The following is a 26,447-nucleotide window of genomic DNA, read 5'->3' as shown; positions in this document are numbered from 1 at the left end:
TTAGCTAGCAAGTGGTCTCTGTGCTGTCAGCAGGTATTTGCAGCCCTACATCAAGTCAAAACCTGCAACCCACAACGGGCCCCAATTTGCTGTAAAAGCTCCTGCAAAGACAGGGCTGGGGCATTGCCTAAGCCCTTCTTAGGCTCAGTTGAGTCGGACTTATCTTAGCAGATAACTATTCTAGCTAAAACAGGTTTAGTTTTACGTCTAAAGTAGAGGTCTTGGGGTTTTTTTTAAAAGTGATTGTTTGCTCCATTAATGCAATCAATCACTGCATAGATTTTTTTACCATTTTTTGAACTTGAAAGAGATGGATGTAGAAAGAAAGGTCAAATCAGAGCAAGCAGCCGTGCTATAGAGAGGCAAGCACTGTTTGCAGAGATGGCCGGGTAAATGCTGAGACACCCATTCAAGAAAAACAAAATATTTTCCCTCCTGGAATTATAGCTATATGTGATTTATTAAGAAATTTGCCTTCAGTTATATGGAAAGACATAACAATTCCGCTATTTTGTATGAATTTTACAAGGTACTTTGCTATTTTATCATAAAAATGTTACTGCTGTTTGTGCAATATGATTTTACGTGCAATATGTATCATTCCCTCCAGCAGATGCTTTTAAAGCCTCACTTTGTCACTTAGGAAAATTTCAAAAATGAAATCCACAATTATTTTTTTTACAAAAAACCCCCTTTAAGTAAGTCAATGGTGCAAGGATTAGAAGGAGGCACAGCTGAGTGCAATTCGGGTGAGAAATTAAGTCTGTCTAACTACAGAAAGGAACACAAGATGGGAGGAAATTTAAGATGGAAAGTCTGTGTTTGGGGACTCTCCTTGTGAGATACTAAGAATTAAATTAGAGGAAAGCGTTTGAGAACACAGCGAGGTGAGTAATCTTGCTTTGGTTATTGTAGTATGTTTCAGGTTACCTGGCAAATCTTTACCAGGGCTATTGGAAGCTGATTAAAAACTATAAACGACTCACATATAACGTTAATGAGTATTTCCATGCTGGGAAATGCAGCCAGAGGAGAGTACACAGGCTCCGTCCCAGTTCCTAAGGAAGGACTTACACAGTTTGCAGTATCTGGATTTCAGTCTTATTTTTCACGAGTGTAAAGATGTCAGATGGAAAACATTCAGGTGAACGCTTCTGAAATAATTAACTGGTTTCAGGTTTAAGACACTTCGTGCTTGGTTTTTGACTGGCAGAGGCTCCATCTCGAGCCCTTAGGAACGGTATGCCCTCCATACCTTAAACCAGGATAAGGCTGCAGCCAGCCTTTTGCTCACAGATGCTGTTGTAGTCCTTGTCACGGGTATTACTGTTAACTCCTCCTTTATTATCAAATTACCATGGAAAGTGAGCTTTTGAGGTGTGCAGAGCTCTCCAGCTGGAGACAGAGATGTTAGCTTTCCCTCTAGCAGGACATTTCGGTGGATGTATTCAACCAGGTGTGCTCCTGCTTCCGAGTGAAATAACATGCTCGCATTTTTCCTTTGATCACATAAAAAGCCTCGGGATAATTAGCTGAAGAGATGATGGTGATAGCTAATGGTTTCCTTCTGCATCAAAGATTTTGCTGATGTGATCTGGATATACGTCAGGATAGACGTGAACTGAATGCCGCCGTGTGCTGCATGGCCAGATGCTTCCCCCCCTTTCCAGAGGCTGTCAGACAGCGGAGAAGCATCCTAAACCTGGGCATCCTACCCTCCCTCTCACTCACAGCGGTTCATTTCTACCAAGTGACCATCAGTCTGCCGTACAGAGCAAACACAGCTCCTTGTATTGTTTGGCCTGAACTAGAAAATTTTATATGAAGACAATTAAATTTGTTGTGGGTTGTTGACTAAGGATTCCAGGCCGTATCTCCCATTTCACGTGAGGAATTAAACCCAGGTCAGTGCTGTACAAAGCTGTCTCTGCCCTACGGCCATTGGCACCCCCTGTAGCCCTGAGAGGCAAGCACACAGACCCCCCCAAAATCCGCGGGCAAACCGGGCTAGTTACCGACCTCGCACAGTCACACTTGACACCGTAGCCCTCCTACTCCTCATCCCGAGAGCTCCTCTTGGAAAAGGCACTCCAGGTCACCTAGGGGCTGTCCGAGGCTGTCGGCGAACAGGAGACAGCTGCCCTCAGGGCGGACGGAGGATGCATGGATCTCACCTCGTCCACTGAGCTGTGAGCAATACCCTCCTAAAAACAGGAGAAATGGAAAAAAAATAAATCTCTTACGTGTTGCAGGAGCTTTCTACATAGGTATGAACAGGACTAAATGGGTTACAAGACTTGGTCCTTATCTAGCAGGAGACTTGACCATGAACATATGTGAGGGATGCACACGACAACAACATGGTCGAGGTAGCAGGTATGCTGTGGCTCTGAAAAAAATCTGATAACTAAAAATGAGCTTACACCAAACACCTCGGTTCCATAATAGACCAGAAAGCTGGGTGCTATATTCTTAGAGTTGAATGAGAAACAACAATCAGAAAGGTTACTACTTTTGTCTCATGAATACATGTTGTGAGAGGCTTCCTATGGTAATAGGACATTTTCTACTTCTTGTAATGAGTGCTAAAAATGTTCAAGTTTGTTTCTCTTAGTGCCAGTCTGAAAGCTATACATATTCCAGAGGTATGTATGCATTAATCAGCGCTTTAAGTGCAGCTTCTGTATCTATTAAACATTTATGTAATGCAATAATCTCAAGTCAGAAGGCCTTTAAAATATTTACAGGTCTTAATAAATGTTTAAATTCAATTTTTGTAGCACAGCAGAACCAGACTTCCTTTGAACTGATGGACATTTCTGCATCTTCCTGTTTCTCTAGTAAGACATGAAAATAAGAAGATGGATCGCAGAGGTATCTACAAGTTCACATCCCTTATGAAGTCAACAAGTTAAAGCAGAATCTAAGCAGATGGCTGAGACCCCTTGCATGGGGCAGAGCGAAGGCCCATGGAGCAGAGGGGGGGATAGCTCAGTAAATACCTTCAGATGGGTTAGAGGAACTGCTGCATGCAGTTTTTCTTTCCCAGTTCTCAGCCAAGTCTTACTATGTACCAGCAACACAGTGGGTGTCTCGGTGTCGGCTCTTCCAGCTGTAGAGCTGTCTGCGGTGAAGAACCCCGCACAGCCGGTACGGCGTATTCAGCACAGTGCCAATCCTGTATGGTGCCATATTCTGTTTAATGGCAAGACTATATAGCCAGGCTTTGCTCAGAGCAAGGAGTTTAGTTCTCTCTAAGGGGCGAACGTAGTCATAGCTCATGTCGGTCTCACGCACAGAGCACATAACCAGACATGGTATCTAACAGAGCCGGGTTTCATGCTCTTTGGCATGGTAACCTTACAGTGCTTTTTAAAAAAGTCTTTAAAAAAATGAATCAGCTTTCTAAAGTGGGAATAGAGCAAAGCCCAGCTGGAAATGAAACCTAGGAATGAGCGTGTCTTTTTGTATCCGAATTTGCAGCATTTTAGATCTGTCATTTTGCACAAATGACATGCAGGTTTTGTAAGGGTTTTTTTCAAAGGCCTTAATGTCTTCTGTTACAAAGGGGGACCACAGTTTCCATATATATGTGGTAGTTACTTACACTACCATAGTACTTAGTGGCCTTAATGGATTGGTTCTAAAGAAGCAGCAATGGCAATCTCAAAGCATTAAGATGAAATGAATGAAACAGAGAGGAGTGATCAGCCAGTCTCCACGTATTAGATAAATACAAAGCTCACTTGCATCTCCAAATCATCTATACTTTTGTCCATAAATTCAGATGAACTTGGTACCTGAGCTGATCTCAGTTACCTAATGTGGGCAAGCTTAACGAGCTAAATTTGGAAATGCTCTAAACTCCAGAGCTACTTTTCTATTTTAAGTAAAAGCTACCATCCATGTCCCTAGAACTAGAATTAGACATGTCTAAATTTTCCTATCTAATGAGTAAAAATTGGTTCAGTCTTCAAAACAGTTGAGATGAAGCATGTTCTAATGTTACTCCAGTATCTTGGATACTATAAGAGAATAAAACAGTTAGTTGTGTCAGCACAGAGAAAAACACCTGCTTCAAAAACAAACAGGAAAAAAAAGGGCTTTGGATGATCTAAAGCTAACCATAGTATGAAGATTCACAGGAAAGTAGTGGATGATTGCTTCCCAAGTATAAAACAAGCATTATTGCTCGTAATTTTTGGAAAACCATTTAGAATGTCAAATTTATTAAAAGGCTGTTCTACTGTAGACAGGACATGGCAACAACTTCATTAATTAAAACCAGGAGAGGACAGAAAAAATTAGTAAACAGGCAAAATCCTTTTTAGGTCCTGTTCACAGTAAAACTTAGAATGTAAATCTGAGAACTTAGAGATATTAAATCTCAAGGAACTATTCAGAAGTCAATTATTCCCAAAGATGTCTACCATATAATTCATTCAGGACCCTATCTCACTTGCAAAAAGCTGATTTAAAATTATTCAAGGAAAGCACTTCCTTGACCTCTCAAGACTTTTAGCAGCTCTTGAAGAGGAAACAATCTCCCAAAGGAGCAAGTTGAAGAATGCCAAGTAAAGGAAGAAGCAAATTTCAAGTATAGTTTGAACTGAGAAATAAAAGCATACATAGACCATATGATGAACTATCCTGTATATTAAATAAACAACTAGCAGGACTTGAAATCAAATTAAATTTTTAACTGCAGAGAAAGTAAAGCCCATCCAGCCCTGCCAATGCTGAATGACTAAGGGGTACACTGCTGCTCTTGGGTACCCACCCAGAATATGGCAATATCTCGTATATTTACTAAATGTGTTGGTTCTTAGCTTTAATTGTGAATTATTCATGTTTTGTTAATACTAGATTCCCTAGAGTGTCCATGCACAGCCTGACAATCAAATTTTCATTGAATTTAACAGAAAGACTTTCCGTTATGACTTTGTCCTTTAATGACAAAACACACCTCTTTACTAGTTCTTCCTCACCACCTTTTTATACAGAAAGCTGATTTTTTTTAACTTTGAGTACATATGGGAAAATGATAATCCAAAAGATAACTGATCAACAGACTGACTTGATTAGGAATAGATTAGAGAACACAATTAATACCATGTATTGTATCACAGAAAACCTAGCCAAAAATAAAAAGAAAAATCCTCCTAAGAGACTTCACATTGCTTCCAGTACCTTCGGTACTGTTTTCGAACATCGTCTGACTCTTTTTACAGCAGGTTATAATTCAATTACCATATTCTATTGCCGTTTTCTGCACCTCTAAAGAGACTATCTCCTTTGCAATAGCAATTTTACCATTATAATAATAATAAGGAATTTCAAACACTTCATTTCACAGAGTGCTTATACTACTGTTTCCTGATGTGTATTCTGGGTTATTCTTGGACTTAAGAGAGCTTTTCGTGATGCTCAGAATTGAAGTGAAATAGCAAATCCATTAAAAAGATGATAGGTCTTATTTTGAGTCCTGATTCTGCAAACTATTTTGCATTTATAAAGCCGTAATTTCCATGATGTTTTAATCTTTGTATGAGAAAAGTTTAATTTAGTTGGCAAATTGTAGAAAGAAATGAAATTAATTTGCTGCTCACCAGTTTCTCATCAGCATTCTAAAACCCCCTGTGAAATTAATATATTAAACACGGGAGTGGAAGAGGATATTGCAAATTTAAACATCACAGATTAAGGCAAGATGTACAATGATGCTATAAAACTCAAAATATTGATCTAAATACATTTAAAAAAGAATCCTCCCCTGTATCAAACAGCAGAATAAAGCTGTGGAACTATCCTGGCTACATAATCACTCTAAAAATAAGCTGGAGTCATTCAGTAACTCACTAGAATGCAAACATCATTTCAAAGCATTACACAGAAAAAAGAAAATAAACCACCTATGGTATGAAATACTTCTGACTCCAAATTTCAAAGCTGCATTTGGTTGTAGTTTAACAAATGAGACTGTCCCCTTTCATGCATGCTCATAGAACAACTGAGATGTTCACAAAATCCTTCAGAATGGCAAATGATACAGATTTCAAATAACCTGCCCCTACACATATTTAACCCTAGAGATATTTCTGAAATAGAGAAAAGAAGAGTAGGCAGTAAGAATGGCCAAACAAGAGCACTCCAGCAGTTACTCAGCATCAGGTTACAGATAGTAACTCATAAAGGCAAAGCAACTGGAGCTTCTGGCTGGTCTAGCTTATCAGGAGAATGAAAATGGCACAAGAAGTTGCAGGAGGAGCTTTACGATGACCTGCAGCTTAAATAAGGTGAATGAGCCGATATGAGCAAGAGTCAAACAAAGAAAACGCTACATGCTGACACAAAAGCAAATAGATGTGAATCAGCCCTAGCCCTAATTAGGCTAGAAATTATAAAAGAAGGTATGAAAGAATCTTCTAGCAGGTGGAGGGGAGGAAAACACTTAATGAATTTTAATATAAAAAGCAATCATTTTATCTGCAAGATTATAAAATATGGCTGCTCTGATAACAAGAGACAGAATAACATCTCAGGATGTCCCTTTCAATCGTATGCTTTGAGCAGTACAAAAAGCACACGACTGGTCACTGATAGAATTTTTGGTAACATTTCTTACCTGCACATACAGTGAAGTAATTGACTGTTACGGGGATGCATTTAAAAAATCAGGTTGGTGGAATACTGTGGAGAGGTTGACTTGACTAGAGTTAAAATTGATTTAGGGAGTACAGCTTTTGAATAGATGATAGGTTCTCTGGTATCCAAATACTCTTTCATGCCTTCTCCCATATTATCCTCATGGCTGGAATAATATTCCCCCAAAACTTGGTGGTAAGAGCTTTTTACCTTCATCACACTAGGTAGCAGAGTTAGCAATCCCTGTAAGTTTTTAGAATGCCCCTTCCACATAGGAATCAAACCCCTTTCCACATCACAGATTATTTACTCCTTGCTCTTCCCGATGTCAAGGTTTTCTCTGCTTTATCAATGTCATGCTTCTTTCCCCACTCAAACTCCTCTTTAACCATACCTTACTGAGACCATTCTTTTTTTTCTCTCACTTCCACCATTCTCCAAAGTATGTCTTTTTCCACCTCTTCCCCAACTGCTTTCAACACGACTTAAATTTTTCTTCCCTTCCTGAAAAACAAGTTTGGATGTGCCTTTTTATTCTTTTCTCCAAATAACTTCCTTTTGTTTGCTCCTGCCTCTCATAATGAATGCTGTGTGAAAGTTTGCACCTCTTTCTTTCCCACAACATGGATTTTGCTCTCTCAACCATGCAATGAACTTTCCCCCCCTTGAAGTACCAAATTTTCCCATTACACTTTTCCATCACTTACTGTTTCCATGCCCAGATTATTCCAGTCTGTCAACATATTTCCCTTTTTCAAATTTCACTGAATTTGTCCCATTTAACGTTTCTTCCCCAATTCTGTGATCTAAACACTCACCCATTTGTCAGCAGACTGTACCAACAGTTGCTGCTTATTTACTGGGAAAATACTTAACACACTAAGGATACTGTCAGGACTAAATACTACGGCACCCTCATGCATCAGATAAGCACAGATCACAAGTATCTCAAGAAATTTTAATTTTTAAGAATCTTGAAATTCATTTAAAAAGGACCTTAAAATCCAGTAACTTTAATGAGAAAAGTTCTTGAAATGGCAGCTTAGTTGATTCAGATGGCAGTTCTATCAGAATAAAAAAATTTGCATCTACATCTGTACCAAAAATAAATAACCATTATTGAAGAAAAAAAATTAAAACATCAGTTACATCTAGTCCACTTTAAACAATTTAATAGGAGTATTTCCCACAATGCTACATACAAGAAACTATTTTAAATAACATTAATACAAACTAAGAAAAGTCAGAGAACCTGAAGTTAGATTTCATCTCTCTCACATAATAAAAGACATAATACATATGATTCATTCAAACAACTATATTATCATAACAGTAAGAAAAAGCTTAAATAAAAGTGTTTAAATGAGGGAGCTGAAAGTCAGGCATCTAAATCCATGTGTAGGCACTGAATAGCTGGTTTAATTTTCAGAATTGCAAACACTTCCAACTTCCACAGAGTTTAAGGTGACCGACACCTATAGAAGTCCCATTAACACTTATCCATATAATTCAATTCATCTGAGTAGGTCCATCAAATTAAAAGGGAGGTTTTATATGTATAAATCACATGACTAATGTTTACAGGACTACAACATATGCTGATATATGGATTTAGCTGTCTGATTTAAGTCTCAAAATTTAAAACTTTCAATCACAACATTTAAAATATGAATTGTTTATTTAATTATGCATTTAGGATGTATGCTATAGTCTTTAAAAACATATGCCATGAGGAACTCCCACTAGACTTTAAAACAGAGCAATTAGCACATTTTTTCAAAGTGGCAACCAGAGTCCTCATAATCAATGTATTATTTGAAATATTGAGGTATACAAATAAGAGAAATTATTTAGAAGCAGTCATTTTCCTTATTGACCATATTACTTCCACAGTTTGAAAACAGAAATCCTGTTAGCAGAGATTTCTGCTTAGAAATGGATGACATAGATAGCTCTGGAATTTTAGAAGTTTATGTAACTTCCTAAGTGCCTAAAAAAGAAACATAATCTTTTATACCCCAAGTTTTAATCAGGGATCAGTATTTACACTTGAATCAACACCTCTAAATACGTCATTAAAATCAGGATACTGGCCATCACAACATTAATATCAGTTAGTTAAATAGCTTTTCAGCTGCTAAATGAAAATACACTTTCCAACACAAGGAGTTTTAATCATTCATCCATTATTATTGATCAGGTCAGAGTCACATTATTTGTCTTTACTATGCTCTTGTTCTAATAAATCACAACAGCAAAATAATTAGGTTGCTCTTTTTAGCACAAAGTGCTTTTCAAGTGTCTAATTTTATAAATGTTGATGGTCATATTAGTATACATAAAATAAAGTGACAAATTGTTTAGACAATAAGGGTTCAAATCACCATAACAGTTATTATTGATATCAAGTCTGCAATGGTCAGAGAGGCACAGCACTGAAATTGTAAGATAAGAACATATGATCAACTAATCAGGTAATGTCTATGAAACTGAATTCATCTGAGGTCTACTAACCACTTCTGTGGTAAGATGAAAATATATACCCACTTTGTTCCCGGGAGGGAAAGACAAGGCAAGCCACTGACTGGGTCTTACCCTCTTCTTCATCACCACTGAATGAGCAATTAGAGATTGTTCTTGTTTGCAATGCAGGTAAGGAACTGTTCTTTTAAAAGACCAGACCTTTTAAAAATGTAAAACTTGATAAAAGATTGATCTGCCCTTCATTGTGTCTACTCAGATGTTTTCAACTAGCAGCAATCCACCTCGGTTTCAGAGTAAAGGTCTCAAGTATCCTCCTAGTTCCATCCTGTTTTTTTTAAAAGCAAACCAAACTAAAATCATTAAGGCTGTTTTATAACTGTGTCAACTTGATTTACTTATACCAAATGGAACGATCACTTTGAGGACCTTCAAGTGGAATGATTGGTCTTGTCAATATTCCAGGAAAAGTCATTGCATCCATTGGAATAATTAGTCTCCAACATCACCATCTCTGTCACCTATGAGCCACAGAAAATGAAAACCTATCGCTAATAAGGCAGTTCCAAGCAGATCTCCCAGTGCAGTAAGATAAGGGATAGAAAAACTGTCAGGATCTTTTCCTTTTTTCCAGAAGTGGTGCACCATCCAGTCAGCAATCCATAACAGAGTAAACACCTACGGAACATCAAACAAACAAAATCTGTATTATTACCAATTAAGTTAGATTGAAAGGAAGTCAACAGCTAACATTATTTTCTCCTTACTACTTAGCACTATTTTATACAACTGCTTTTGAAAAATATTTTCCAAAAATAGTTTTTTGAAACACTCCCCACAACTAGAGACGGGGACACTTAGCCAACTTCTCTCAGTCAATCACGTGCACAGGTAGAAAGAACATATTGAATCATTGATAGCATTCTTCACCCAGTCTATGCTTGAGGACTTCTGAAAATGGCAAGAGAAAGCAAAAATTCCAACAAAACATGCGACTGCACTTCTCACACAAGACATCATTCTGTACAGTGAGAGCTTAAGCGGGGCTTCGAGATCATTCAGAATCAACGGATGTTGCCCCAGATGAAAACACTCAACACAGGCTAACTCTTGTTTCCACAGGTCTAGAACTGAGCTGAAATCAGATATGATATAAAGAATACCAGGTCAGATTAAGAACAGTTTCATCTGGATTGTATGAACTGCAAAAAATGGCCTAGAAGCTACTTTTATGCATGAAATACCAGCTTCAGCCCTTCTGTAATAAGGCACACCTGCAATATATATTATGAAATTGTCGCTCCAGGCTGAATTTGTCCCAAAGTAAAAGATTTCATTCCCAACTGTCAATGTCTGAACATTCAAGAGGTTTGATCTTAATACAAAAGGTATGCATAATCATTAATCCAGTTTTAGAAAAGAATTCTTTTAATGTCGCACAGCTGTATGATAAGAGATTCTGGTTCAGTGGAATCATGTGGTGTGGCATGGCATGAGATGAATGGAGAAAGGACCACTAACTGTGCTTCCATTTCTTCTTGTCTCTTCTAAGGAGCTGCTTAAGATGAAATAAACACTGTATTTTATGTATTTTTAGTTAATCAGGTCTTTGGGAATGGTAAACGGATGAGTTACTACCATAATTCATTTTTAAAAAGTCTTCTATGTACATTTAAAAGAATATGCAGTATCAAGAGTAGTAAAAGGTACAAAATACATATTTTATTTAGTAAATGATTGATTACTGGTATCAAAAACATCTTTATAAAAGTATGCACACATTTACTGAAATACTGATAGGATGGTTGCAAGACACTTCTCCACAATACGAAATACAGTAAAACGAATATCATATAAAAATTGTTGAAAAAGTGTTGAAAAAGTTTCTCAATTAATCTTTGCTTTGCAAAAGCATATGTTAAAATACAAGCCTGACTTTCTAATAAAAAAAAAAAAAAAGAAAGAGGGGGTATTTGCTTAATGAAAAATGCATGGCTTATTTATATAAACATATCTTCTGAAAAGGGAACTCTGTAGTCTAAGCTAATTATGCAAGTCCTAGGTGTGCTGACTGGAATCCAAACAAATATATTTAAAACAGATGTTTTCTTTGGAAGACTATCAGATTCTTTGAGTCAGCTCCTTCTTCTAACAGAGACAAAAAGAGGCCTGTTTATAAAAGATACTGTACATTAACATCTCCTACAGGATGTGCACAGAAGACTCTGTAGCACCCCACATCAACAATAGTTATGTATGTTCTATTAGAAGATGAGAGCATTTGTTCCAAGAATAATTTAAAATGCATTTATATGACACAACCAATTAGACATAGTGCACACAGTTCAATTTAAATGACGGTATGCGCTTTTGGCTTTTAAAAATCATTACATGAAAACCTTTAATTTGTCTATATTTTTTCCACCCTAAAATAACTGACTTAGACTATTGTGAAAAATGGGTAGTTTAGAAATTAAGTTTTGTGAACCTTCTTGTATTAACTTACAGGTGCATAACACAAATTATAACAAACCTGGCTTCTCTAAGTAATAGGAAAAAAGTTATACCATATTATATTAACTGATGCTTATGAAAGTATGTAAAGTTTAACATCTTTGTCGGCGACATGGACAGTGGGATTGAGCACACCCTCAGCAAGTTTGCCGACGACACCGAGCTGTGTGGTGCGGTTGACACGCTGGAGGGAAGGGATGCCGTCCAGAGGGACCTGGACAGCCTTGAGAGGTGGGCCCATGCCAAGATCATGAAGTTCAACAAGGCCAAGTGCAAGGTCCTGCACATGGGTCGGGGCAATCCCAAGCACAAATACAGGCTGAGCGATGAGTGGATTGAGAGCAGCCCTGAGGAGAAGGACTTACGGGTATTAGTGGATGAAAAACCGAATATGACCCAGCAATGTGCGCTTGCAGCCCAGAAAGCCAACCATATCCTGGGCTGTGTCAAAAGAAGCGTGGCCAGCAGGTCGAGGGAGGGGATTCTCCCCCTCTGCTCCCCTCTCGTGAGACCCCACCTGCAGTACTGCGTTCAGCTCTGGGGCCACCAACATAAGAAGGACATGGAGCTGTTGGAGCGAGTCCAGAGGAGGGCCACCAAGATGGTCAGAGGGCTGGAGCACCTCTCCTGTGAAGACAGGCTGAGAGAGTTGGGGTTGTTCAGCCTGGAGAAGAGAAGGCTCCAGGGAGACCTTACTGCTGCCTTCCAGTGCCTAAAGGTGGCGTGCAGGAAAGCCGGAGAGGGACCTTTTACAAGGGCTTGTAGTGACAGGACAAGGGGTAATGGCTTTACACTGAAAGAGCCTGTATTTTGGTGAAGGAATAATGCTATCATCATGCATTTGCATGGCTAGAAACTCACCAACATTTAAGAATTACACAGATCAGTCTTTGGAAATGGTTACTTATTTGGCCACAGTAGCTGGTGTTGCAACATCAATGTGACTTAAATCTTTAATGAGATTTTACTTCTTAACAATCTTAAAATGGGTTGATCAAAGTCATCAATCAACTGTTATTTTTGGAAAAAAAAAAAAAAAAAAGAAAAAAAAAAAGGCAAAAGCCCTACTATGAGTTTGCTGATTTTTAAAAGTAAGACAGTCCTTGAATTTAAAGTGATAGGAAAGGTCACTCACAAAGAATTGTCAGAGGTCAAAAGAAGAGAAAATATCATACAAAAGATGTTACAAGACTTGTTACTTTAAGTGGCACAACACTTCACATTTTCTGGGATTTATCAGTGCCCTACACTTATTTCAGCAAAATCACGCAGATGGCATAGCAGTACAACTACTGTGTACTTCTACTCTGCACTCACGCTATGAAGAAGAAACCCTTCATACTTCAAATTGAAAACCAGCTGGTTTTGAGGGAAGGAATCAACATTACAGAAAAGCCTAATAAGATAGTACAAAAATGGTCTGTTTAGCTTGAAATGCTGTAGAAAAGTGATAAGAAAAGCTTGTAAATATATGCAGAACTGTTCAGATGTGAGCTAGTATTTTTAAATTATTTAGTATACAGAGGAAAAGAACAAAGAAGTGGTTTTTGGAAAAAACAGATGGAGTAGTAGTAGAATTATGAAACAGAGCCCTAGGAATTCTTCCAGACTGAAGAATTAAATAACCCTGAGGTTTAAGAAAGGTAAAAAAATAACTAAATTTCTATATACATAAAAAGATCTATCTAAGAAAAGGGAGACACTCTATAGTCACTGATCAAGAAAAAAAACCCACAGAGCAAGGACTACAAAAATACAGGCAACTCCAGATCTTTTGGTATTTTAAAAGGAAGATCATGCTAAGCTATTACTCTTCTGGAAGAAATTATAATCAAAAGTGAGGAAAATGAAACTAAAGACATCATCAGTTTTAGACTAACAAAATATGAAATAAGTATCCCAATAATGACTGATATATTCTGTTTATAAATGCGTATTTGTAAAAAGATTTATCAGTCACATTGTCAAGAAAGGTCCTCAGAAGACAGAAGCAGCAGAATATAGCAATAAGAATGAGAGGGAGGGAGGGAAGGAGGGAGAGAGCACAGGAGGGAAAGAGCAAGAGTGAAGTCTTTATCAAACCCTAATGATGAAGAATCTGAAAATAAGGAGTGTAAGTACACATACCATTTTATACAACAAAGGACAGGAATAGACAGTAATTCTCGATATTGAACTTTCTGATTCAAATTATGAATATCAGATTGAAACTGAAATTGAATATGAATATTTAAATAAGGGTGAGCCTCACTATTTAAAGCTCAAATCTTATGATTGCAAGACTAGAAATGGGAGCATTATACACTACAAAGCAGGTTTTTTCCTTTATTATGGGGCACAAAATTTACTTTCATTCTTTGCAGGTCTTTAGGTACAAATAACAAGTTTAGCTAAAGAAAAGCTATTTTTGGTGTTTTTGCATGAAGTAAGGACCCCTAAAAGCTATTTGCTTTTTCTCATGTAATTAATTTCTCATGATTTCTGAAATGGGAAAAGAATGAAACTCTATTATTTAAAATAAAAATACATAACTCCCTCCAAACATTCTTAATACTGTCTAAGCTTCCTATAGCCTAATTGATATGTTGCAAGATGCTATAATATTTTTATTGTTTCCTTCATCTGGGATGACCATATTTCATCAGTGAATGCATGTCAAATTCACAGTGATAAAAAGTATAACATTCAAATGCATAATATTTGTAAGGCGGATTTTAATCTTTTATGTTTGTATTAGTTTATACATTAGTTGATGTGATTAGTGAATTCCAACCCCAAACTGGGAAGAGAAAGTTTAGGTTATATATTTGCATATGCTTTTTCACATGGGCATTATCAAAATTCAACTGTAAGATTAGTATGTAGAACCAAGACCATTTAGCAGTTTGTTTAGCATGCCTTGGACAGGATATCCCGCATGTTGCTAGTACTGCTGATTCACCTTAAATTGTTTCCATGTGAAGGTGCATTACAAAATAGTTTCATTCTGTTACTTCAGACAGGAAACACAGACGCAAATAAACTGTGGTGACCTCTTTTCAAATGTATTTTAATTCTGCTTCACTCTCAAACTTACACTAACTCAAAATTCACCTATAATGTAACTATGACAAGATCTGGTAATTACTGCATAAGAACTCTTACAAATCTATGAAATTCAAAGGTAAGCTTTTTTTTTTTAATTATGAGTGGAAACCCCCAGTTAAGGATTTCTAAAGACTACTGTGTCCTGACTCTGACATAATTCTCACCAGATTTATGGCTTAGGTCTTCTAGTGGTTGTGACCCTTCATTAAGTTAATTTTTAAATTATACACTACATTTCTTAGATTTTAAATGGCTTTTGATGTCTTCATGTGAATCTAAGTAGTATCTGTAAAGCGCTCATAAGAGATGTACACTGAACTTACTTGCTGAATTTCCACTGTCTACAGCCAGAATCCTGGAGTCAGTGAACTCGCAGAGTAGGGTCTATGTATATTTTTCAAATGAAATTTTCCTCCACTGTCTTCTCAGGTGGCATATCTGGTGTGTATCGTGTCCAGGGGAAACAAGTCACTATTTCCTCCAAACATACAGAGATTTCCTTCAACGTCTGGCTGCAAAGAAACCACTGAACAGCAAGTTCTTTCTTGCTGCTGTTGTTTGTGTTGTAGCTAAGTGGTATTAGCTACACTACGGTATCCAAGTACCCAGACAGCATAGCATACATTTGTTTAAGACTAAAACCTCATCTAAGTAAAAAAGAGGATACCATTTTAAGTGAAGTTGTTTCTAAATCAATTTGATCATATTGATGCAATTTTGTGGGAAGGAACTTCTTTTATTCCACAGTTTGAAACCAAATTCCTCAGACTGCCTTCTTGATTTCTTTGTAGCTTTGCCAGACACCCTGGTTTGACCAAGACAGTCCAAATTTCAGGCTGTTTGTCAGCTGTCCGAATGAGGAGTGCAACCCAGACCATTCAGTGTTCAGGTATGCTCAACCTGCACTAGCTGTAGCACAACTCAGTGTGTCGTGCTACGCACATAACCACTTTGAGTTCAGCCTTCTGGATACAAAAATGATATATCCCTGCTAATGACTTAGTAGAAGCCAGGTTTCTACCACAGACAGCAACGTGCCTGGAAGTGAAAGAGCGGGTGATACCCACATTCAGATCCCAATGAATCTGGCAAGTCTGTTTCTCATGCTGCAATGAGAAAGCACTGAACATGCAGAACTGTCCAGGTTTGGACCTTAGTTTCCATATTTCCTTGAATCATGTAGTCTCTTTAGCAGCTATATGCTCTACATTTTGGAAGTAACTTTTCCTATTAGAAAAAGCAGTATTTAAAATGCATCAATATTTTCTCTTTAAACACAACCTTCCTTATTTCTCTGTAATGTACATTATACCCCATGAGTTATTTTTCCACATTGAAGAGACCCATACCATCATTAGAATCCTCACACTAGTGAGAAATCCAAGATGTTTTTGATGTGAGCAGGAAGTCATTATGAGCACTGCTGAATTCTTCGTTTTCTATGCCCCAAACAGCCCTGAAGTACTGCAAAAGTTACTTCACAGCAGTAGACATCTGACCTTCACTGGGTAAGAAGGACTGTATTTTGGAATTACTTATTTGCTTGGTAATAGCTCTGGGAATCTCCTATTGTTTGTTTATTCCCTGAGTCTTTAACGTAACTGTGTGCTCAGATTTGGTTAGGAGGTGTGAAAATTCCTAAGAGGGCGTTTTACTGGCTCAGTGAGAACATGCAGAACAGAGACCGCCTTTGAATGCTGAGCCCTGTGCTAGGACTGATGGCTTGGCAATTCCAGTGCTGCTCTCCTTCCGCTGCAGGTTGACAAGACAGAGGATGAAACTTTGCTCAGTGCATAGCCTCATACAGTTAAAAAATACTTGGGCCTTTGTGAGGTATAAGAGGAGGACTGTTTTTCAATTAACGTATTCTTTGTTGGTCAAACGCCAGATTGTCACTGCATGTAGCATCCTGGTATGTGCTTGTGTGTGACTATGCCAGATTGTAACTGCACGTAGCATACTGGTATGTCCTTGTGTGTGACTTGTTTTTGTAAAATTTTCAAGAGTATTCTTCCTAAATAGAAGTCAGTCACCAAATCCAAAACACATTTAAAATCAATATACTGGTTTTCATTAATGCACATTGGCTTGCCCAGATAGTGTACACTGCATTATGTGAAGTACCCTACATACTTTCAGGCTATACCTTCCTCATAATTTTTTTTTTTTTTATTTTCCCTGGTGCTGCCATTCATAAACACAGAACAGACTCTTCACTACAGAGCTAATTCAGACCTTTTGAACTCAAGCCTAAAAGTTCTAGTTGAATAAAGATTAATATAAATATTTGTGCAGTTTTCCCCTTCTTTATGAAAATATAATTGTGAAATCCTAGCCCCATTAAAGTTAAAGGGAGTATACCCTTGGATTTCAATAGAACCAATTTAAAATTTAACTGAAGAACATTTCGAGAATATGTACTTATTTAAAGAACAGAAACAACTGTACTATTAAAGGTAGGAATATTAAAATAAAAGAAAATAAAACACTTTCTGGATTTTCTTAAGCCTAGAAATGCAGAACTGTTTTGTTCATAGAGAAGCAGAGAGAATGCAGATCACTATAATGGCTACTCATATTATTTAAAATATCTTAATCAATGATTTTTAGAAACAACTACATATTCAGTGAAACTGTACTTTGTTTTACTACATAGCATATTTTTGGTCAATAATAACTAAATCATTCTATTGCTAATGTACATTATCTCATATTAATTACTTATTTCCCATAAATATTTCAATTAAATGACATGCTGGGGAGAGAATATCTAACAACAGGTAGGGAGGGAGAAGAGAGGAAAGAGGCTGGTAGGCATGGGTGGTGAAAAAACAAAAAATCAAACAATGAAAGTATCAGAATTGGATGAAAATGAAAATAACTATCTGATTGGAACTTCAGTAATATTGTATAGAGCTTGCAATGCAAATAAATTCCATTTTACCACTTTGGGAAGAAGAATATTGAAGTTTACAGGCAATCTGAAAAAGTCTTGTTAAAATGCCAAATAGAATTGATATATATGTTACAAATGTACTGTAGAGATAATGTGGAATAGCATAAACTGACAGAGGAAGAGAGAAATATAAAAGTCATAATTCAAGGCTTTTTGTATTAACATTTCCTTGATTTTTTTTCAGCTTACTGTAACATTTTAGTTCTACTTTTGTCATTTCCCTAACCCCTTCCTCTCTATTTTAAACAAACACAGAGCTGGACAATCAGAGATAATAAACAGATCTTGAAGTTAATTAACAATCTATTTCAGTCCACTGTAAAACATGTCATTAAAGAATTTAACATCTTACAATAGTCACTTGAATTTTAAAGATAGAAAATTCACTTTGTTGCTGTTGTTGTTGTTTTTAATTTAGCATTAATTTTTTAACATAGTGGAAAAAGTGTAAATGGGTGGTACCTTGCCATAATCATTATTCAGATACCCCTTCTTCCCCCCAGCTCAATATAAGTAAGGAATTGGAAAGGGCAAAGTAGTAATATCAAACCTCCTCAAACCCAGGATTGACCATAATTAACTCTCACCTTTGGGAATCACTGTGTTCCATGAAATTATCATCTACCACCTCAAACATAAAACATACAACCTGCAAGCAGGCTTGTAAGTTTTGACATCCATTTTCATACGCCTTCTATGCAAAGTGAAAATAAATGCAATGTCCAGTGTATAATAAAAAAGGCCTAGAATGCAGATCTCTCACTGCTCAAAAGACTGTAAATGGATTTGTTTTGTTGATAATTGAAATGATAACAATTAGCTGTGAGGTTTTTTTAGCTTTACAGCAGAACTGGTAAAGCTTTCATTGGGAGGACAAAAATATAAAAGAATTCTGGAAAAATGATAGTAGATGTTGGCTTATGCCAAAAGAAATGGCAGGTTGAAAACTGTTATTTACTATATCCAGGTGCATAGATGATGTCACTGAAAAAAGGGAAGAGGAATGAGTACAAATATTAAGTGTTTTCCTTGAGAAAGGAGAAACTTAAAATCACACAACTGCAGTAGGCAAGTGCTTCAGACCAACAGGTAAATAAAATATGTTCAAGATTTAAGGGTTAGAGCAAGAATAATCTCTCTCAAAATTTTAAATCTCCTCTAATTAGAGGTATGCAAAACTACAATAATCACTACTAGAAAAATGCCGGAATAATTAAAACGGGGAAAAGACTCTATTAAATATTTTCAGAAGGTGTTAAAAAACATGGAGTTCCAAATTGTAAATCTGTCAAGACCCATGAAAAGTTACAGTGTGCAATACTGTTACTCAGTTTCAAAGTGAATACATCTCAAACTGCCTGTTATGGTTAAAGACAGAAGATAAAGAGGAAAAAATAATCTATAAAAGGCAGTGGGGAGAAAAGAAAAAAAGCTATATGTCTGCTCTATAGGTGAAAAATCAAGAAAATCAGGTGTGGCCTTACGGACTGCAATGGAGGTGCATGACTGCAAAACTGAATACTCTAATCAGACCTTGAATTTATAAAAATGAACTTTACACGTGTATATGTGCTGATGCTGGGTCTGAATTACTGTGTAATCTGAAAGTCCTGCCCTAATGCCTTAACTTGGTTTTCAGCTGAACTTCTGCATTTCTCACATCTTACCGTATCCTTTGCTGCTGAAGAAAAGGTTTGTATCCCTAAACATATTATGATTGCAGTTCTGTGAGCAGGAGATGGATTTCATATGGATTTATGAATTCAGGCTGATTCCCATGTGAAATCTCTGAAGTCTAATAATGGCTGCAATCACACTGCTGTCTTACCTTCAGCAGAGGCATTAACAGGGACTCTCTCCCCAACCTGTTTTTATTAAGCTTGTAGAAACATAGTATCACTGAGAGAGCTGAGACTTAGAAAAACTTGACTGAGATGGGCCAAAGGATTCAAAAGTTATTAGAAAGGACAGCCAGTCAGACAGAACAGACAGAGTGAAGGTATAGCATTGTTTCCTCAGGAAAACACATTATAAAACAAATGATAAGGCTGGAAACTAGGAATATTATGTAAGAGGAAAATGAAAAGCGATTTGTAACTTTTAGTATGACATTCTCACTTGCAAAGGTTGAAATGTTACCAGTTATATCCTACTAAAAAAGTATAGAATTCTCATATGAAATTAAAATAGTAACAGTTTTTGAAACCTATCTTCATTGAAATAGCAGTGTGATAAACACAGAAAGACAATTAAGGACATTAAAAATTATAATTTTTATTAAGGATTGACTGTTTATAATTTTGTTTGTATTTTAAAACTAAATTGGTCACAATTTTAGGAGCGGTATGTATATTTAACTTACGGATATTTCACCTGTATTTTTATTGTGCAACATGAACAGTTAATTTTTGTTTTTAAGGTACAACGAAACATTATAATTAATTCAGCCAGGTTTTAGCTAAAAATTGGCTGTGGATTTAATGGAAACATTTCATTTTGTATTACTGATTTCTCTAAGTGAAATTATTTCACTTTAGACATTGCTATTTCAAAAGGCATCTCTCAGGAACTGCCCTTGCTGGGTGTGAACAGGCCACTAGGTAAGACCAGCCAAAATAAGGTACCAATGTTTGACAATTAATGCAATTACAATTTCTTGTACAGCGATCGCTGTCAGAGTAACTTCAACTTTCATAAATATTAAGACTGCACCAAGCAAGCCATAACATTCTTATCTATTGCATATTTAACTATGTTAACTAAAACAGTAACGTGAACCACTTTCGGAGATTTCTTTGAGAGTTTCCTTGATGTATTCATTATTCATAAATGCTACTTTTCATTTTCTCCATCTCCCCTCTAGTTGATTAAAATGATGGGGGTTTTAGATGCAATGGCTCCAAGAAGCATGTGAAAGAGAAAGCGCAAGATGCATGACTGGGAAATAATGCAGTCAAGTGTCTTCTGAAAAGCACTCACAATACAGATACACCTGTGTAAGCTGTAGAGATAATCAGTTACTTCAAAACAGTGCTGGAAGCCTGTATTAACCCACACCTTCATGAGATTTCAGAAATCAGATAAAACATGATTTTCTTCAAGAACTTGATTTTATACCAGCGTTTTCAAGTTGTACTTGTTCTTACCTGTAGCAGAGCTGCAAACAAATATACTGCTATAAAGATAGGAGTTAAGGAAGTGTGTCCACTTTTCATTAAGTGGATAGTGTACAAGAAAATCAGGTGTCCAGGAATCACCAAAAGAAGCAGAACTTGGGCTGATTTGTTATTTACTCCTACAATAAAAAAATAAAAAATTTCGTTAAGCTCTTCAATTACTATATCAGATTTTTATTAATTTTAATATAAAAAGCAGTTTTGGAATTCCACAGCATTGACTATTGTGGAACAGCAGGCATTATTTTCTGCTAAAAGACTCCTTGAGGTTTTTCATAGGGGGAAAAAAGCCACCTATAGTGTCTGCCAGAAAAGTTAAGCAGGGTCTTTCCAGAAGAGGGTGCAAACTGTCTGCTTTCATTCTGTACTCATGTAATACCATCTAATTCTTTGGAGCTGCAATGACCTCCTAAAGCCTTCCTAGGAAAGAAGATGTTTTGGACACCATATTCAAGACATCCTCAGAAGTACCTTATATTTCTAAAAAGTATTCCCACATCTACCACTTTCTCATCTGTTCCAATTCATTTCATAAATATGAAAGTGTAATACATGCTGTCTACACATCACATTTCACCACAGTTACCACCTTATTAGGAAAGGGGGCAATACGGGGGAGGAATAAGCTGTGAAGCAAGAATCTAGAAAGAAAAAGGCAAATGGGAAATGGAAAGCAGGGACTTGGCTTAATAATAATGTTATATATAAAGTTTCATCCTAACAGGAAATTGGTTTGAACTTCTGGAGTTAAATGACAAAGGTTAGGAGCAGGTAAACAAGCTAAGGAAAGATGAAGGTTGAAATCCTTCTGAGTGGGTACCATAGCATCCCGCCTCAACAGTCCCTGTCTTCCACCCTTGCCAGGATTAGACCTTTCTCTGTGTTTCTCTCTACGCACCACCTCCTGCAGGGAGCTCTTTGTGATTCTCACCGGCAAACAGCTGCAGGCAAAGGAAACTGCCAAGCCTCTGCTGCCTTTGAATTGCATACAACAAATTCAGTTTGTTGCCATTTTTCACTGGTGGTACAGTCTGGCATACAGGGAGAAAAAGAGGAGACATGAGACATTCGTTTTAACAATTAACTGACTAATACATACCTGTACCATAATAAGTTCTGCATGGATAATAGCAACCCTTGGCTTCTTCTGGCAGCTCTCCAGGAATGCTATGCAAATGGAGGTAGGTAGAAATTCTGCTAGCTTGAATAGCTACTAGATTACCACCAATACCTGAAATACAAAAGGGAACAAGTGGTAAATTTTCAACTATTTTTTTTCCTCTAGTAGGCAATGTTTTTGCAAATGTAACAAGTTCCTCTATGTTTACCACAGTCCCCTACATACAAAAGTCAAAAAGAGAAACATCTTTAGAATGTATATTAATTATAGACAGGCTAACACCAAGCATTAAAATAAGTCAAAAAACTTGGGCTAAAATTTGGTATATCACTGGATATTTGGACATCAGTTTTAATTCATAAGTGCAAAAGATTCCTCCAAAAGGCTCAATCTGATGCTTTCTCATAGGTGAAGCTCCCTTTTATTGCTCCCTCTTCTTCAGAAATACCTCTTAGAACAACAGAAGCACTACATAGTTGTGCCACTGCTGGATTACCTTCCTAGGTCAGTATTGCTGGCAAGTATAAATGATGCAAAGCAGATGCACTCACTACCACAAGCATAAATGCAGATTTCACACACAGAATCACAGACTTCACACATGGGGCTGGAAAAGACTTCAAGAGCTAATCTATCCATTCGCCTTTGCCACAGAGCAGGACTAACTATAGTTTTCTGGCATTCATAATTCAGGTTGAAAGGACAAGACAAGTGGCTGAATTACTGATTTTTAAAAGAATGGTAGTGATGGAGATTCTACTTTCCTCATGACAACTGTTGATATACTTCCCATTAGAAAAAAGATTTCTATGAAACAAACCACCCTAGGATGCAAAAAGAAGTGGCTGGCATTGTTAGAAGGCCACTGTCTATAATCTTTGGAAAGTTATGGAGATCAGGGGCTATCCCTGATGACTGGAAGAGGGCAAATGTCACACCTATCTTCAGCAAAGCATTTGACAGTTTCCCACAGCTTCCTCCTAGACAAACTGGCAAGTTACAGGCTGGTTGGGTAGTCTGTGAAATGGGTAGGAAATTGGCTAACAGGTCACACTCAGAGGGTGGTGATCAATGTTTTTTCCAATGTTGGAAATTATTAGCTTTTCCTATATGAATGTTTTTTTAAGAAATCAGGGATTGATACTGGGCCTCACACTGTTCAACATCTTCATAAATTACCTGGATGATGGGATTGAAATCACCCTTACCAAGTTTGCTGATGACACTAAACTGAGTAGTGAGATGGACATGTCAGAAGGGAGAGCCATCCTACAGAGAGACCTGGACAGGCTGGAAGAGTACGAAGTTTAACAAAGACAAGTGCAAGGTCCTGCACCTAGGATGACATAACCAAAGAGCCCAGTACAGGCTAGGATCTGTGTGGCTGGGGAAGCACCTTGCTGAAAGGGACCTGGGGGTCCTGGTGGACAAGATGAACATGAATTAGCAGTGCACTGCTCCCGCAACGAAAGCAAATTGGGGGCATTACCAGCAGAGATAGACGTGATCATCCCACTCAGCAGTTGTCAGGCTGCACCTGGAGTATTGTGTCCAGTTCTGGTCCCCACAATTCAAGAAAGATGTGGACAGACTGGAGAAGGTTGAAAAGAGAGCCATGAAGATGATCAAATGGCTGGAGAACCTGCTCTATAAGGGAAGACTGAAGAAGTTAGGTCTTTTCTCCCTGGAGAAGAGAAGGCTCAGGGGAGACCTCATCACAGTTTTCCAGTACTTAAAGGGCAGATACAAAGAGGACAGAGGCTCTCTTTTCACAAGGAGCCACATGGAGAGGACAAGGGGAAATGGGTACAAGTTGCGCCAGAAGAGCTTTCGTCACATCGTAAGAAATAAATTTTTTACAGTAAGAACGATCATTCATTGAACAACCACCCCAGGGACATGGAGTCCTCACCACTGGAGGTTTTCAAGACGTGACTGGACGGGGTGCTAGATAGTCTCGTCTAGGCTCCCTTTCCCACAAAAGGTTGGACCAGATGATCCTTCGAGGTTCCTTCCAACCTAGGCTGTTCTATGTTCTATGAATTTTTACTTCAATGAATAGAAAACTAAACCAGCTTGTTATATCTACATTACAGAATGCAGTGGCACTAGCATAAAATTCTCCTATTGTTATACTCTAGAGTTGTCTACTTGCATATCAAGCACATGCTTTTTTTTGTTTTTCTCCCAATGCTTTACATAGCCATGGGTTTCTCTGAGAAGATATGATTAGGCAGAAGTAATGCAGATCTTGTCTCCACTTCAGAAGGAGAAAGCCCTTGTTTATTGTAGTTGAATGGATTTGTTTATCTGATGCTTAGGGCTTTGTCTGGTTGCAGAACAAGTATCTGTGGTCACCAGAAGACACTATTTGCCAAATCCTTTTGGTGACTATAGAGTGGTTAGGACAAAGATCTAATACTGAGAACTCAAAGAAGGTTTCCTGCTTCACCACTGCTTAAAGACAGTTAATGGCTGAACCTAACAAGGAAGCAGGACTTTTAAGCAAAAATCTTCAAATACAAATCAGGAATGAGGTATTAGAAAAAAATCATGGAGTTAGCAGAAAGGACTGTTCATCAAACTTATCTGCATCTTCCCAGTCAGGAGATACAGAGACAAAATATGAACTACCAAAAGGTTGAGTCAGTGTTTGCAAAGAAAATTAAAACAACAGTAGCTTTTTTTCCGATGAACTACAGAAAGAGAAGTAAAATAAGGGATTTGTCTAAACCACAAAAGAGGTTTAAACAGATTAAAACCAATCTAAGTAGGGTCCAAAGTCTGTCCTTTGATTGAGAACAATAAGTTTGAGACTTCTGACTAATGAGAATAAGGTATGGAAAGGGAGGCAGAAATAAAATTAAGGATCAATGCACTACATTTGGATAGGGATCAGATAACTTCTGTGACTGAATTACAAAAAAGCTGTTACGTAAAACTGCTTCTTAGTAAAGCTACAAAGCTGGGGATTGTGCCATATGACTAGAAAATACAAAACCGTTTCTGCTTAAAAGAGAGGGGATAAAAGCCATCTGCATAATTACAAGCAGGCTAACAACTGCAATAACTGATATATTCAAAACAATATTAAAAGAAAAAAATTAGTGAACTCTTCTCTCACTCTCCATATCTCTTATAGCACTACAAGAAGAAATAAAAGATAGAAGTAAATAGGGCTGGTTTTCAAGGTATGTTTTGAGGTTCGTAGCAATGCAACCATAAACCACATTGGCACAAAAGAAATAGATTTTAAGTATTTCCTAGGATGTATGCAATTTCCTCTCGTGACTGATAATTATCTGCTTCAACAAATTCAGACAATCAGAAATATGATAGGTGATTTGAACCTCTTTCCCTAATTAATAACAAGGGAAACTGAGTGAAAGAAAAGAATTAAGGAAAATGGAAATTTGCCCATTTAAAATGGCGATAAAAAAGCTGTCTGGATAACAGAGACATGGACAAGTCTATGAAAGAAGGTATAAGATTGGTTGTCAATCCTTTGATGGATAGCTATTAATCACAAATCTTTTTACTTTTATAACCATCGTTTAGAGAAAGCATGCCCCAAGTATGCACGTAGATAACAAGAAAAATGATTGAAAAGTATTAAAAGTGATTCTAAATCAAACTGGCCAGCCACGGGACACTGGTAAAAGGAGGTGTTATCTGTTCTGCAAAGGAAGCTGATATGCTAACCAAAACAGCCAGTGTGGAGTGTGATTTCAAGAGGTGTAACATTCTCTCTTCTATTTTAATTACAGCTGAATTGAACATATACAATCTATTTTAGCTAACTGGAAATGCAATATGCATATCTTAAGCAAAATTATTTTAAATTTCATTTAGTCTGAATCTCAGTAATCTAATGTCAGTGGTATGTGTTTAACTCATAGAAGATAGGCAGGTGTACTGAAGTGTAAAAAGCTTCTCGAATCCGTACATCCTGCTCAGTCTCAACCAGCCAACAACATATGGTGATGGACAGCAGCAGTCACACTGTCTTTCAGTTCTGTCCATTCATCTACCAATTCTTTCTTGTAATTATTTTTGAACCTTTGGGCCAATTTCAACCACGTCTGACACCAGGATAGAGATACTAACCACCTCCAAGTATGGTTAAACAAGCTAACAAACAGGAAATGGTGGCTAGGTAAATAAAGAGAAAGATTCAAACCTGTGCCCTCAGTGAGAGAAAGGCAGTAATACGAGCTGTATAGTTAACAGCATAAGCATGCCAGCTGGCCAGTCAGCACCTAGCTTGGAGCTAGGCATGATGCCTCTTGCTCAGCCAGTAGTTCAGTGACACAGAAGAGGAACGATGATGTTGTGGAAAGCAGAGGGAGAATGGAGAGAATGTTGTGAGCAGCAGGTATTGCAGGGGCACGAGGACATAGGGAACACTGGGCGGTGAAAGGGCTATCTGGTGCTCTAAAAACTCGGGATACAAATCAGCACAGAATCA

The 26,447-nt window shown here is 37.4% G+C and overlaps 1 protein-coding gene across 1 annotated transcript in view; it reads right to left on the bottom strand.

Moving 5' to 3' along the window:
• Positions 1-7,589: 7,589 nt before the first annotated feature.
• Positions 7,590-26,447, bottom strand: part of SLC41A2 (solute carrier family 41 member 2) — a 56,573-nt gene continuing 37,715 nt past the window's right edge. The window contains exons 9-11 of the mRNA XM_030041426.2: positions 21,959-22,090; positions 20,830-20,978; positions 7,590-9,804 (exon numbers count right to left, since the gene is read on the bottom strand). Of these exons, the coding sequence (XP_029897286.1) occupies positions 9,619-9,804; positions 20,830-20,978; positions 21,959-22,090 (467 nt within the window). The 3' untranslated portion in view covers positions 7,590-9,618. The remainder of the gene's footprint in view (positions 9,805-20,829; positions 20,979-21,958; positions 22,091-26,447) is intronic.

This window comes from Aquila chrysaetos, chromosome 17, assembly GCF_900496995.4.
Source record: "Aquila chrysaetos chrysaetos chromosome 17, bAquChr1.4, whole genome shotgun sequence".
Lineage (NCBI taxonomy): Eukaryota > Metazoa > Chordata > Aves > Accipitriformes > Accipitridae > Aquila > Aquila chrysaetos.
The sequence above is the reverse complement of the archived record's forward strand: the minus strand, read 5'-3'. Positions and strand labels throughout refer to the sequence as shown.